The sequence below is a fragment of the Trematomus bernacchii genome, unplaced genomic scaffold (genome assembly GCF_902827165.1).
Source record: "Trematomus bernacchii unplaced genomic scaffold, fTreBer1.1, whole genome shotgun sequence".
Classification (NCBI taxonomy): Eukaryota; Metazoa; Chordata; class Actinopteri; order Perciformes; family Nototheniidae; genus Trematomus; species Trematomus bernacchii.
Genome location: NW_022987593.1, coordinates 2,081,234 through 2,096,262, shown reverse-complemented (window position 1 = coordinate 2,096,262; position 15,029 = coordinate 2,081,234). Strand labels below are relative to the sequence as shown.

Sequence of the window (15,029 nt, the reverse complement as noted above, 5' to 3'; positions counted from 1 at the left end):
GTCTAACACATTACATAACTCTGAGGAAATGCTGTTCATGTGGCAATTACGACTACTTCTCAAACATCCACATTTAGCAAAGGTCATATCCCTGACATATTGCAACACAATCCCCCTACCATTGTAGACAGGAAGTTAAAAGAAAAAATCTGAGCCTAAGCACTTCCTTTTTGCTGAAATGTATACGGTCAATACAGATGGCTGAAAATGTAAAGCTGCACTGATGTTTTCTGGCCAATATACGGGACAGGCAAACGGCAAAACAAGCTAATGGACACACAATATTTTAGTTCATATAGGTAGCTTAGCTAAAACTGTCTATTACAACAGCCCTTCAAAAGAAAATCTAAATAAATCTGTTACATGGTCATTCTGGAGGCTTTTGTTTTCAGCAATGTTCAGATAAAAAAAAAAATGAAAGTAGCAATACCACAATGTTAACATGCTTTGTCATATCCCAATATCCATTAGGGAAAGTTACGAAAGGATTATCAGCTAAATGTACTTAAAGTATTACAATTACTTATTATGCAGAAGAGTAAGCAACATTTTCATATTAAAACTGGTGAAAATGAAGCAAATTAAATAAAACATGTATAATAACTATATAAAACACATTTGATAAACTATAGACCAATATTTAAGTAAGATGTACAATATTCAGCAGTGTTGTAAAAATACAATCTGCATTAAAGTGCATCAAAATGTTGCTTGTGTACAGCTATTGAATACTGCTGTAAAGTTACCACGTGAGCACCACATTAAACAATACACTCCCATACATTAGGTGGCACTCTTAACGTCCAGTAAAGTAAAACAGAGAAGAAGAAAACCGGAACCGCCGCGTTGTTGTTCTTCTAAACCGACGTAATACAGTCGGACAAAAGGGCAAACTCTTCAACCTGTATAATGCATGGATGTATAAAGAGAGTATAATGTTGTAACAAAAAAATATAAATATACATATATTTATTCTAAATAACGAGAATGTTGCTCGCCAGGCGGTTTCTGTCTTCGGTCGTTCAGAGAAGTAAGTTGTAAAATGATTTCTTACTGTTTAAATTCCCATAGTAGCAGTGTGATGCTAATTAAATGTAGCTAGTTGTCAGCGGTAACTTAAACCGTTGCAGGTTCTGTTGCTATTTCAACAGTTATATCTTTTTTAGACTTTTTCTTCTCGAGTTTTCACAGTGAAAATTAGGTCAGGGAGTTAACAGACACGACGGCTTTCTTCTTACGTGTTTAGGAGTCAGACTGTTAACATTTTGGGTTTTATATGACACAGGTGGACAGAAAGTACAACTCCAGGATAGAGACATTTTAACATTCAAAGATTCAAAATGTTTAATGTCATATCATAACACAACTACAGTATAGTGGTGTGTATGATCTGATACTTAGTAGCACTATTAAGTGTCATATCAGAAGAAGAGGAACCTTTATTGATCTCCCTCGGGGGAAATTCATTTAAAAAACATTATGATTAAAAAGGAAATCAAAACTAATTGTGTATTTAACAAATACTTAATCTGAAATAGGAAGCTGTATTTTTATTTTATGTAATTGTCTTATTACTTAACATGTCTAGCCCTTTTCGTATACAAGATATATGATGTTCATATATGTTCTTGAATAAATAAATATAAAAATATATATATTTACCAGGGTTGATTTGTGTTTCCTTTGCAGGTCAGTATGCGGGACAGTCTGGTTTATTCCATAGTCCTCTGCATGGCTGTCTCCCGAAGCTGGAGCCGCGGTACCTCCAGTGCACAAGTTGCTGGCAGAGCCGGGTTCCCGTGGCAGGCTTTGAGACCCTGAACGCCTCCATCACCTCCACCTCCACCTCCGAGCCCTGCAATGAGGACAATAGATCCCTGGATGTCTGCTACACATCCGATCAAAAAGACACCATCCTCCAGAAGCTCAACAACGCCTCACCGTCAGAGCTGGCAGGCGTCAAGCTCCTCCGAGGCCGAAAATCAGTCAACATCGTGGAGTACAGGACTAAAAACGGACCTTTTAAAACTCTGGAGAGTGTGGTGAACGTACCGCTGCTGAAACACAAAAGTGCTGTCACTGTGTTCGACTCCATCCTCAACCCCGTGAAGAGGAATATGAAGATTCAGTTGGCCAAGTTTATCAAGCCAGAGGTCAACAGGTCCTGGTTGAAGGTAAGGTCCTTGTGTATTTCCAAACACCTGGGTTGCGTTCGAATACTCCAAAAAAACAGCTCCTAAGTTCTAACCCTATCGTCTATTCCTTGACCTCGGAGTGAAACGTCATGGGGTTAAGGGATAGTGGATAGGAGAATTCAAAAGGACTTAGGAGAAGAGACTGCGGCACTTTAGAGAATCCAACTGCACTTTCACTATCCAACGTGTTTATGATGCGCCAGCGGAGGTCATAAATGTGCGTCTGCTGCTGTGGGGAAACTATGGAAACTACAGTTTTCTATACAGCGGACTACAACATGGATGTATAATAAGAACGAGGGACTACTGTAAACTCATCTAGAGACTCTGCACCGTGCTCTGATGCTGTTGTTTTATGCTTTATGAACGGGGACAACAGAGAAACATATTCTTCATGACCAAAGTTGGAATTGAAATAAAAAAGGAAAGTGAAACTTATGCTCGTCACCCTCTCCCTCCGGTCCACATTAATACAAATGATCCCAATACGTATGATTGTATGAAAAGATCTTAAAATCAATACAAATGTATTTATTATAAACGTTAGTCCTTAACATCTATCACTGTGTATATCACCATTCAAACATCTTTTAAAAGTTGAACAAACCCCACACAGCTCAGTAAAGACTGTGAAATGTTGACTTTATTTGACCATTTCAGTAAAAACTAACGTTCATATTTCTCTTTTGATTATAATACTGATGAACGTTCAAAACAAAGCACTTTGGCAACTTACCACATACGTTTTAAAATGCTTAATAAGCACCGTAACTTTCATGATATCATTTCTCGTTCATAATCGGTTGTTTCCGTGAACGGCCGACTGTTGTGTGACGGCAAATGCGGCGGCCGCAAGGCATTGTGGGGCAGCATTTTCTCCTCTCCTTTCGGTTAGGGAGGTCCAGTGGTTCCTAAGCTAAAGGAGGTTATAAAGGAAGTTTGAAACCTCCTTTCCTTTTAATTTAGAGAATTCGAACGGCACTTATCATGGCTGCCACTGAGGGACTTCCGGGTCATTTCACTCCGTTAGGAAGGTTCCTAAGCTAAATGGACTATTCGACCGCAACCCTGCACTTGTCTTTACATGCATCACTGGCCTGAGGGTGTCTGTGGGGTTAGAGGGGCACAGCTGGCTGAGAAACTCTGTTAAGTTATGATAACATATCTTATGGGATAAAGAACCAAATGCCACAATGGACACAAAATAATTACAGAAACATAAGCAGACGCAAAATACCAAAAGAGAAGCAAAACAATGAATACATAAAACATAACTTGGGATGCGGAAGTCACATAGATGACTAGAGGGACAAAATGACTGCCAAGAGCCACAAACTAGCATGACCACAAAAAGACACACGACTACAGAGGAACAGCAAATTATTATTAAGAGACATAATCAAAGACTGAAAATGATGTCATAGAAAATCTAAAATACGTCTAAAAGACACAAACTACCACAGAGAAACTAAATTACTACAAAGGGGCGGGATACAAAAGGACTATACAAAGATGCTGCCGTATTTTGTGTCTCTGTCTGGATGTCATAGCACTGACTGTGTCTTATTTCAGAAATCAGGATCATTCACTGTAACTATCATGAATCTCTATTTGTCTGCTTAGGAGGCGAATGCAATTGTGTCAATCGTGTGCGGGACTAATAAAATCGCCTGGGCTCATGTGGACCGTGAGATGATGGTGTTGGATTGGCAAGAGATGGAATGTCCACATTTCCTTAAGGGAGCATACCTGGCTTCTGCTTACTTGAATGATGTAAGTATAATTACCAGATTTCCCCTGTTACAATTGAAATGTTACACTAGTTGATTCGTTTTGAGGAGAGAAAATATATGACACCTATTGTCAATTTGTTTTCCCTTTGTTAACATCTAGATGTCATTTAAGGCACACAAAATAAACCCAAGTACTAATGCAAAAATGTATTCTGTTTCCTGTCTGCCTTCAGGTTTCTGCAGTTCTGAAAGTCCTCCCCTCAGCTGACTTTTACATAATCGAGAAATCCTCCATCTCGGTGCAGAGCATAACTCTGTTCCCGGTCATGGCCCACATGAGGACTGTGGAGGCCATGCTGTTTTCTCTGCTGGAGCCGAAAAACTTCCTCCTGGAGCCCAACACACCTCCAAAGTGAGAAAAGTCATAAATTACAACTTTACCAATATAAAAGCTGCCTAAATACTGTACAAACACAAATGACATTTATTGTGAAATGTGCTTTGAACTAGGGCTGTGCAATTAATCGTATTTTAATCGCAATTACGATTTTGGCTTGCAACGATTACGAAAACAATGTAATCGAAATAAAACGATTATTATTTTTATTAAAAAAAAAAAAAAATTTAATTTTTAATTTTTTTTTATTGGTTTTTCAGTTGAATTATACTTAAAGTTCAGGGTAATCAACTGTTAAAAACATACTGTTCAACATTTTTTTTTCAATATATGGATGTTTTCAAAGTAAATGGATAATCGTTTTTAATAATCGTGATATCAATTATTGACCAAAATAATCGTGATTATGATTTTTGCCATAATCGCACAGCCCTACTTTGAACAATGACTTGTTCCATAATTTCCCCCCTTGACTTCCTTCCTCTGCAGGGTGTTGAACATGATGCGTTCCGGTGTGGGGCGTCACTTTGAACTCATGGTGGGCGACTCGCGGGTCAGTGGAGCGCAGACGGTGCGACAGCTGATGTCAGATTCTGTGACAAAGGAGCTCCCGAGGATAAACTTCCCCCACAATCTGCTGATGAAGTACATGAATGCTTTCCAGATGAGCAAGAGCGAAGGAGATGAACTATGTAACGCTCTGCTCCAGGCTGTGGCTTTTTACGAACTGCTCAGCAAATCCTCCGCTTAGCCGCCACATGGTCTGATCTCATCCCAGGAACCAAAACAAACCTGGGAATGGAATTCTGAGCCTTTGTGGACTTTTAACAAACATTTAGCTCTTGAACAGATTTGGTAGAAGGTGATGATACAAGATAATAAATATGTTTGCTGTTACATGAAACACTCTTAATACTGTCGTTTTGGTATGCTTAGCATGAGGGTTTCTGCAATGTTTTGTTATTGTTGTAGTGGACCTTCATCATAAAGTAAATGCTGTCTGGATTATGCAATCACTTTTAGGAAAAACACTGCAATGATCTCAACAGCAACCCACATAAGTACCTGAACACTCGTCGTTTAAAAATGATCATTTGCAAAAATAGAATTGATTTTATTTACTTTTCACAGAAATAAAACATGATTTCTCATCAGCTGCATCAAATTCATTTGAAAGTAATTAGGTGGAGATTGTTATAAGTTAAATAAATGCACAGAAGTCAAATAAAACACTGACTGGAGTAATGTGAGGTAGTGTGTGAGGTTCTCTATGGGAAATCTTCTGCCAGGAGTTGGATGGTTGACTTTGAGAGGCCCAGGTGAGTGCTGCTGAGGTAGTTCAGACACCTACAGTGGGGGAGCAATCATTAGAGTTTGTCTGCAAGTCTTAAGTGTTATTTGTGTCATCTCACACTGACTGCCCTGGTGTCACCAGTTTATTATAATGAAGTTAAAGGAACACTACAACCCAAAAATGGCCCTTTGTATTTACCATGATTTACTTACCATGAATTCTTAAATAAAACGTTTTCTAACTTGACTACACAGTGAACCAACAATCAAAACAAGTAGACATAAAAAAGTATTTCAACACATCCATTCACCATCTCTTAAAACTCATACAATATAATCCAAGTCCTATGCTCACTCCCCCCCCCAAAGAAATGTACATGCGGAAGTGGTTTTAATATTAAGACTACCTGAAATGCATATGTAAAGGAACAAGGGTGAGTAATGGAGATACAATAGATAACTTTGTGGGTGAGGTATTTCTTAATAGTAGATTTAATTTGTTAAAAACAGTGCTGTCATCAGTGCTAAATTATTAATCACTTGTACTAAAGGTAGTTGGCCTCTTTAATTTAATTGATGTGTCCTGTATTGTGTCCGTCTCACCCGACTGGCTCCTCTTTCTGTTCTCTCTGAGACCGACAGATGTATCGGAGGACGGGCATGTAGTCCACACTGACGGCTCGTCTGTTCCCCAGCAGGCCGAAGGATTTACTGCCAAGCACTTTCCTGCTCAGCTCGTACCTCCGCCTGCACACACTGGAGGGAAAGACACATGCATAGTGTTGTAAAAAACATTTTTGCTAAATTCATTGTAAACAAAAAATCCTAACAGTCCTTAAAGGTCCCATGTCATGCTTTTCTGGTTATTACCCGTCCCCTTGTGTGTTATGTAGCTTTTTCTTCATGTAAACGGTCTGCAAAGTCACAAACCCTCAAAGTACACCCTGTAGCGAGTAAAACTCTAACACAGAAAAGACCTGTCTATGCTGCCCCAGAACGCCTCGTTGGAGATTTGTCTTTTTCCATTTGTTTCTTCCTGAGTATAGTGACGTAACGATACCCAGGTCCAAATGGACCAATCCGTGGAGCTCCTCACACACACACACACACACACACACACACACACACACACACACACTCACTCAGCCTTATCTTTTCTCAGCCGCGCTACTCTGCGGAGTTTCGCCGGCACACACCTTATATTTTCTCAGCCGCGGCTCCGTGGATCTCCACTCACAGTTCGCCACACACTCACGTGTGTGTGCTCAGGCTGAGATCCTTGGTGTCTCGCTGTCTCGCAGACCCCACGCAGCAACCAGGAAACGACACCAGTAATCCAGCTCACACTGTCCGCTCCTCGAGCCTCAAAGGGCGGAGCAACGAGCCCTGCAACGTCCCGCCAACACGGCACCCAGACCCCACGCAGCATTCTCATCTGTTTGTCATTACTGGTGTCCTTTTCTGGTTGCTAACAAACGCCATTGTAACACATAAACACACATCAGAGCACAGTGGGCTCATAGGGAGGGGGGGGCAGGAGCTCCAACAAGCCGTTTAGGACAGAGAGTGAATACACATACTATACAGAGATGTGATTTTGGAACATTGAACAATGTAAATCTATTCTAGTAGACCTCAACAATGGAATTATGATCAGTAGAAATGGCCATGACATGGGACCTTTAAAAAAATACTGGTATGCTTGGTAGTAAAAATAATAATAATTCAGAAGTTAGGATGGAGAGTAGACTCACCTTGCTGCACACGGAGGTTGAAAACTAAAGCTGAGGCTCTGGTGTTTGGAAGAGGCAGGTAATGTCATTCTCTCCAACAGCCTCCGCCAACTTGCGTCTCCCACTTCCTGTTTATATTTTTGGGCTTCAGTCCATGCCTCAGACACTCGACAGCAGCACCTGTGAAACCCCAAGCCCTCAGCAGCAGCCTGAACGTCCAGCAGCCCCTCCTGGCTCAAAGTCCAGCACACATCATAGTCTGCACTCATCTCATCCGTCATCCCATCTTTTATCTCAGCCCCCGTCCAGACAAAGGTCTCAGGTCGGCCTGAAACGAGCGGCGCTGCTGCAGCTGGCATTGTTGAGTCAAGGTACGACATGAGGTCAAAGAAGTCTGTCAAAGCGTCCAGGCAGTCGGTTTCAACTCTGGCTGCTTTTTTTTCAGTCTTGTCTCTTTTAGTAGCAGCTGCTGAAGGAGCCCTTTTTGATGATAATGGAGTTCTTTGTGTCAAACTGGAAGATGATGTGTCGTCAATCATTGCTGTGATACATTTTTTTCTGCTAAGCCTGGAGATGTTCTTAACAGATTTGCTGTTGGTGGCTGATGCCTTAACACTGACATATCCATCGAGCTGCTTGATGTGGAGATCGATGTCAGGAGGGTCCGGCTCGTTCTGCAGCGCAGCACAAGACCCCGGGGCCCCGGCGGGTAGAAGAAGCTCCAGGTTTGAATACAGAAGAGGAACACCCCCTCTCCAGCTCTCTGCCAGGAGCCTCAGGAGCTGGTCCGTGTCATTTTCAGACCAAACATTAGACTAAAAAGATCAACAGATGATGTCAGTTTTTGTCCTGATAAAAAGTTAATGGAGTGATTAAACACGATCTTAACACATCAATACTTGCCTGTAAAAGGTTTACCAGTTGGTTTTGGGTCACAGTGTGGAGACCCAGCATGCTAGCAGCGCAGCATGGGTCAGATTTAGGAAGCTGGAGGTCTACATCTTGTCCTCTTTTACGACCACTCAAATCTAGATAAGAGAATATAACACAAGTTGGAGCTTTATATATCCTGAGATTGCAGTGTAGGGATTGCAATACATTACAAAGTAGAACAATCTGCAAATCCTGCAAATTTGAATTGATGTTATTGGTAACACAACTATTGTCTATTAGGGGAGTGATTGTGATTTATTTAGAGTAACTCACGCTGTACATGAGTAAGCTCCTCACAAGATGTCTGTCCTCCTCCACTCTGCAGCCAGAGCTGCAGCTGCAGCAGACAGCGCCTGACGTCTCCTCTGCACAGACTGACCAGTCTCTTGACAGCGTCCAGCTCCAGCTGCACGCTCTCAGCCAAAGCCACCAACTGCAGGTAGCTGCAGACATTCACCTTGTAATGCATGGAGGAAGTTTATGACAAACTGTTATTCATGCTAATATTTGCCATCATGATTCTGCATGTGTGGGAAGCCTATACACTATCAAGCAGATCCTTTTTATGTCACTGTAGTACCGTCTAATCCAACATTTTACGATCTGAATATCCGGATGTAGCAATAAGCTTGACTCCAACAAAAGTAAGTCTCAGGTAAGTTTGATTGACTGTTTACTTAAACAAAAAGGTATTAGTACAAATACATATTTTCAAAGGTCAAAAAACTATTTTGCTCCGTGATTCTTTTTCCTTCTAATTAGCAGCAGCTGCGGTCGGCTATGACGTAAATTGTATTACAGCTGATTTAAATAAATGATATAATAATACTTATAACAAAGAAATACAATGTTCAAATATATATATATATATATATATATATATATATATATATATAATATATCAAATTATACATTTCAACATATGGCTCCTACAGTACACTGTGTGAGCTACTTCAGGAAACATCTAAGTATGTCACACTGAAGTTGTACAATATTGTAGAAATTAATGTCTGACTTACCACTGATGGGGTTTTGAAAATGATTTCCTCCAAGCTGCAGTTAAATCTCTCCCTGAATAAGGGATCTAAAGAAGACATTTATTTGATTTAGTCATATTTATTTATTTTCTATCACAACTTGTTCTGAAAGCTTTTCTAAAATTACACAGTGTATGCATTTACCATTGGTGGTCAGAACGACCGGTCTTTTAGTGGTCGTCATGAACGTTTTGATGGCCGAAAAGAAACCCACATCATCATGAAATATGACATCAACCTGCGGTGGCAGACAGATGCAAAAAGGATCAGACCAGCCTAAACATGTGCAGACTCAAATCCAGATAATGATATGTGTTACAGTGTGGGTTTGCCAGATGGTTTACCTCTTCAAACAGAATGAGCGACGTGGCAGTCTTTTTGTTCTGTGGCACCGTTTGATCAGAGCCTGGTGATGGGTTTACGGATTTCCTGCCGTCTGGTTCATCAGATGGCAATAAATCCCCAAAGTGTAAGCGATCTGCTTTGGCCTTCATTTTAAAGTAGTTGGTCAAAGTGACTGTTGCTTGATTTGCTTTTCCTTTGCGACTTGGGTGACCTAAGTTCTGAGCTGCTTTCCTTTTAGAGGTACAGGTGATGTTTTTGGGACGCACTGATTTTCCTGTGAAAGAAAAACACATTAAAGCCTATAAAATATGATATTGGAGCATCCAATTCTGTCTTCATGTATACATTTAAACACTATTTAAAAGGTCCCCTATTATACTGTTTTTCACCAATATATTATAGGCCTCTAGATATATACAGAAAATGCTCTAGGAGGAGATTCAGGTGATAAGGTGGGGGGGGGGGGTTACCTTGGTTGGTTATTGGCTAATGGTTACACAAGCCAAAACGTTATGACATCATAAAGTGGCCTAAATCTGATCAGCTCATTTTCAGATGGATCAAGACAAAAAGAGAGCAAATCTTTTTTCCTGACACTTTCAGAATCTCTTTACACAGAGGGGACACATAATAACGTATACAAGACATGGAAAAGTGGATTTTGCACAATAGGTGACCTTTAAATCCAGCACCATCATTTTCTTACAAAAGAAACTGTTGCGAGTTTGTCTAAGTAAGTCAGTAAGTAAGAGATAATTATTATGTTTATCTGGACTTCAGAAAGCAAGTGTATTCTCACCAGGTAAAGTGTCAGGTCTAGGAGTGCAGCTGTTGATGCTGTAGTTGTTGAAGTAGGTTGGTTTCAGTGGGTCCTTCCCTGGCATCTCCACTAGATGGGACTGGGTAGCTTCCTTCAGCTGGGACAGAACATGGCGGCCACTGCGCTGGGAGGAGCAGTTCACCTCAAACACCTTTGTTTGGAAATGAAAGGATAATTCCTCTTAGTTAGGTTACTTAGCCAGTTGAATTGGTCAACTTGCCTTAAATTGGTGAACAGTCAGTGGAATAACCTCAGATCTCACTGATAATGAAACAGTTTATTTAGTCATTAACAAACTGTTCATATTATCCTTTTAAATCTTTTTGTATTATTCTAAGTCTTCTCTTACTGCATTTTGTGGATAAGATTTGACATATTTTTGTTATCACAGTTGTTCACAGAGGTGAGCAGAAACTGAGATTTTCAACCCTACCGGGCATCAATTATTGGTGGAAATGAAGAGCACATTTTTTGGCATGGTTATATTTAAGATATGTATATGGATGTAGATGATCATCATTTGGCAGAAGAGATACAAAGATATTGACCCAGTTTGAACCCAACCTTGAAGCCAAGCTCCTGGGCGCAGGAGTACACCGAGGCGGTCTTTCCCACCCCTGGAGGTCCGGTGATCAGCATGGTGTTGCAGAGCGGCTCCTCTCGGTCGCCCTCGGCCCCCCCCCTCACCCTGGAAGTCTCCACAGTCCCATGAGTCTGCACAGGAGGACAGGCATGCATTTTCCAACCAAATAGCCCCACACATGGAAAGTTCTATAATATCCTGAGTCATTAAAAGTCACGTGCACATTATAAGCAAGCTTGTCACCAATTTTTTGCTATACTAAAAATTTGAATATGCCAAATTGACCACGTTAAAAGTTTAACCCTAAGCTGAGATACAAGAGCAAATGTGATAAATACCAGCTCATACCATTGCTGTTATCTTCTTGCTTCTTCTCCTCCATTTTTCTCCTCTCGTCACAGTCAGCTCTTAGTTTCCATTTCTTTAACCAACTGAATTCAATAAAAACACACAACAAATGAAAAGATTATGCCCTCACGGGTTTTTCTACTACAATATATCAGTAAAGTCTGAGGGAGTGTATTGTATAAAACCAACCTTTGTAGTTTATTCACAGAGGCGGAGTTGCCAATGACTTCACTTATATGCTGAGGACTGTATTTGTCTGTCCAGAGAACATCCTCAAAACTGGAATCTAGACAAACGAAAGGGAGGAAATGTTATGTGTTTGTGCTATTAGAGGGCATGAAACATGTCATAAACCAATCATAGTTTGACAGGTTTACCTTTTTGAAGGATGTCAGAGGTTTTGAGTGACTGGATGCAAGACTCTGATTGATTTATCAGTAGAGGAAGGGGCTCACAGTGGTTTACGAGGCCTGCTGGGCCCCCACTTTGCTGCCTCAGCCTGTGAGTACGACTGAGCTTGTTGCTTCTGCGCTGCTGTTGGACCAATAGGACAGGATATTCCTGGATAAAATGTGTTGACACGGGACAGTGACCCATACCAACGGTATCCTCTGCTGTGACACTAGACCTCAGACGTTTGAACACCCTCTCAGAGTTTTCATTTACCCGTTTTCTCTTCTCAGTTAAGTGGATTTGACGGGAGTTTTCTGCTTCGGAAAGAAGAGCAGAAATTCAGTTGAAGAAAATCAAGCTTTAACTTACTTTTTGAATGCATAAACTAAACTAAATCATCAATTGAAAGCACACTCAACATAACAGACTGTGACTCAATCTAACCTGTGGATCCCACATTCTGCAGCCTGTCACTCGCTTTCTTCTGCAAAGTATTGAACACTGTTTGCACTGATAACGCTGGGTTGGAGGTTTGGATTTCCTCCATGCAGATGTGCAGAGCTGAGGCTGACAGCTGTGCTCTCCAGGATCTCTTTCTCTCTGTAGGTGATACACGCTGCTGACTTTTCCCCAGCTGCACATCAGGGAGCACTAATTCCTGCACCTTGTCTTCAGGCTGATCCAGTTTCACATCCTGGCTTCCTTTACTCTGGCTTTGCTTAGTTGTACGTAAGAAAATTGGTGCAATTTTAACGTATTTTGGGCAAAAAGTCTTCCTCTGCTCCTGCAGTGGTTTAACTTGTGTGGTGGAGATGCCTGCAGGAGCAACATGTGTGTCTCCTGCAGCCAGCGAGGCTGAATCTCTCTCTGGCGATGTTTCATCATAGGAACAACTCGAGTCTGACAACACCAACCGTATCACCTCGGCTGTTCTCGGCTGCTCTCTGCTCGGACATGGAGCATCTTTACATTTGTTGCTCCGCTTGAGTTTGTTTCGCATCGTACTGCTAATTCAAAGACTCTTGGCATTATGCTAACGACAATTTGCTACACTAACCAAGCGAGTGAACTAAATAGTGTACCTTAATTAATTGAAGTAGGGAATTGAAAAAGCCAAAAATAAAACAAACTTCTGTTTTGAATCCAAAAACATCCCAACTACCCTGAAATGACGTTTAAAACGTGCGCGAGACGGTATGATATAACCAAAGATCGTGTTCATACAAACAATGAGGAGGCTCTCGTTTAGTTTACCGAGGCTACCAAACTCATGATGCATACATAGGGACATAGTTTGAGTTTTGCATCACATAGGCCTACGCCTAAACGTTGTTACCGGCTCTGGTTGTTACTAACTGCGGACTTAAAAACATAAACAATACTTCGTGTAAGATACAGATGTTCGTCGAAAATCCCATCTCAAATACTCTTCCTCGGAATTCATTGCAGAGTGGTAGCTCTCGCTGTTGTCACCAGATTGTGTACTTTTGTGTAGATCGTGTATTTTTGCCTTTACAGAGATATGTAAAAAAGATAAAAAGTTGAAGATAACTTTTTATTGATGTGTTTTTATCATAGACTGTACATATATTCATCTTTCGTTTTTGTAAAGCACTTCGTGCTGCATTTCGTGGATGGAGGGTGCTATACAAATTATTAATGAAATAAAATAGCTTGCCACAATGTCTAAAAGGCTCTATATTTGAAGAGTGAGTCCCTTGAAAAATAAACTCACTGCTTATTTGTTAAATTAAAAAAATCACGAGACAAATAAAGAAAGTCTAACTAGGTGGGCCAGTGGCAGCTTTGGCCAAAACAACATGTTACTCTCTTATATGAACCTAGTCTCTGCCTTGAAAGCAATTTAAAGCACATCAATAACGGACAGCTTTTACCTGTGAGAGCCACCTAAATATGTTCATTACAGCCAGACGGTGGACAATGGAGCACACACCTTGGGTGTTTCTCAATCGCGAGTACGCTTGCTTGGTAGCACATGTCTGCCGAGCATCTTGCTTCAGAAGCGAGTCAAGAATACTTCCTGACATTCGGAAAACAAAGAGAGGAACACGCTAACAAGTGTGCGTCATATGAGAGGCCCCGCCTTACATTTTCCGCCACAGATTTGGGGAAATTGGTCCGTGCGCAAACCATTGTGGGGATTTTAAGACCGCGAAGTCTACTCATGTGCACACTCGATATTTCTCCAAACGGAGTACGCCGGGCTCGGTAGATTTCCAAGTATACTGGAGATTGGAACAGTACTTCGGCGGCACTCGATGACGTAGTATGCTTGAAATAGTGGCTCTGAAGCAGCTTTACTCGCGATTGAGAAACACCCCTTCACAGTAGCTTGAGTAAAAGTATGGCTTTGGAGTGTCAAGAGGTCAGGGGAAATATTTATTGACACTTTTTGGAAACTGCAGGATCTCATAAGCAGAACAACTTTATTTTAACACGGTTTTCAAAAATAAATCAGAAGAAACACAATTGACAATATGGAATATTTCTTCCCTTTAGAAAGAAGCTTTCTCTGGATACACCCAGGGGCGCTGCAAGGGATTTTGGGCCCCATGAAAAGATAATCACATTGGTTACTTAAACATTTTTTTCTTAATGTTCTAAAATAGTTTGGGCCCGTCAGTCACGGGCCCTTAGAATCGTCCTAACTTTTCACACCCTTAAGGCACCCCTGGATACACCTAATGTGTCTGGGAGATTTGCAAGGTCAGAATGATAGGTAACCTTTTTCCTTTGATATTCACTGGAGAGATGCAAAGTTTACTTCCAATGTTACTTATCCAATGTTGCCTTGTTTGAACATTCATTTTAAAAGGGGTCTGATCTTTAAAGCTTATTAGAACTGCACCTCAGCTACTTTTACTTGCTTTTTTCACGACTAAAAATGATTGACCAAACTACATTCAGCTATGTGGTCTGACTATGTGGTCAAAAGTTCAAGAAAAAAGTGAAAAAAGTGACTTTCAAGTTAGGAAAAGCCAACTGTTTTGCAGGTCTGAATTATATCACCTAAAAGACCTATAACCTAATATGCAGCTGTTAATTTCTCTCAAAAGACAGCTATGCAATTAATAACAATACATGTAATTCTTTATATTATAACATACAGTTTGTCCTTTATAAGTCAAGGTCCACGCCGATTCAAATTGAGTTATTCAACTGGAATTGCCAGACAGAGTCCATGATAGAGTGTAATAA

The 15,029-nt window shown here is 40.7% G+C and overlaps 2 protein-coding genes across 3 annotated transcripts; one reads left to right on the top strand and one right to left on the bottom strand.

The window, feature by feature from the left end:
- The first annotated feature begins 851 nt into the window (after positions 1 to 851).
- Positions 852 to 5,479, top strand: tefm (transcription elongation factor, mitochondrial). Its single transcript, XM_034129492.1, has 5 exons — positions 852 to 1,030; positions 1,690 to 2,174; positions 3,819 to 3,968; positions 4,162 to 4,340; positions 4,815 to 5,479. The coding sequence occupies exons 1-5, from the start codon at positions 988 to 990 to the stop codon at positions 5,074 to 5,076; spliced, it is 1,119 nt and encodes a 372-aa protein (XP_033985383.1). The 5' UTR covers positions 852 to 987; the 3' UTR covers positions 5,077 to 5,479.
- Positions 5,424 to 13,825, bottom strand: atad5b (ATPase family AAA domain containing 5b). 2 transcript variants are annotated; one of them, XM_034129491.1, is made up of 14 exons: positions 12,255 to 13,825; positions 11,795 to 12,127; positions 11,607 to 11,703; positions 11,418 to 11,500; positions 11,051 to 11,200; positions 10,466 to 10,637; positions 9,666 to 9,940; positions 9,466 to 9,559; positions 9,304 to 9,368; positions 8,558 to 8,741; positions 8,255 to 8,379; positions 7,373 to 8,166; positions 6,222 to 6,374; positions 5,424 to 5,672 (listed from the first exon to the last, which is right to left on the bottom strand). In XM_034129491.1, the coding sequence occupies exons 4-14, from the start codon at positions 11,418 to 11,420 to the stop codon at positions 5,594 to 5,596; spliced, it is 2,094 nt and encodes a 697-aa protein (XP_033985382.1). In that variant the 5' UTR covers positions 11,421 to 11,500; positions 11,607 to 11,703; positions 11,795 to 12,127; positions 12,255 to 13,825; the 3' UTR covers positions 5,424 to 5,593. The 2 variants fall into 2 exon arrangements, with proteins under 2 accessions (XP_033985382.1, XP_033985381.1); XM_034129490.1 differs by having other exon boundaries at positions 11,795 to 12,124.
- Between the last annotated feature and the right edge of the window lie 1,204 nt (positions 13,826 to 15,029).

Coding starts and splice junctions, on each gene's coding strand:
- tefm (XM_034129492.1), top strand. CDS start 988: ATGTTGCTCGCCAGGCGGTTTCTGTCTTCGGTCGTTCAGAGAA. Junction 1,031..1,689: donor GTCTTCGGTCGTTCAGAGAA/GTAAGTTGTAAA, acceptor TTTCCTTTGCAG/GTCAGTATGCGGGACAGTCT. Junction 2,175..3,818: donor TCAACAGGTCCTGGTTGAAG/GTAAGGTCCTTG, acceptor TTGTCTGCTTAG/GAGGCGAATGCAATTGTGTC.
- atad5b (XM_034129491.1), bottom strand. Junction 8,380..8,557: donor GGAGCTTACTCATGTACAGC/GTGAGTTACTCT, acceptor TCTCTTATCTAG/ATTTGAGTGGTCGTAAAAGA. Junction 8,167..8,254: donor AACTGGTAAACCTTTTACAG/GCAAGTATTGAT, acceptor TGATCTTTTTAG/TCTAATGTTTGGTCTGAAAA.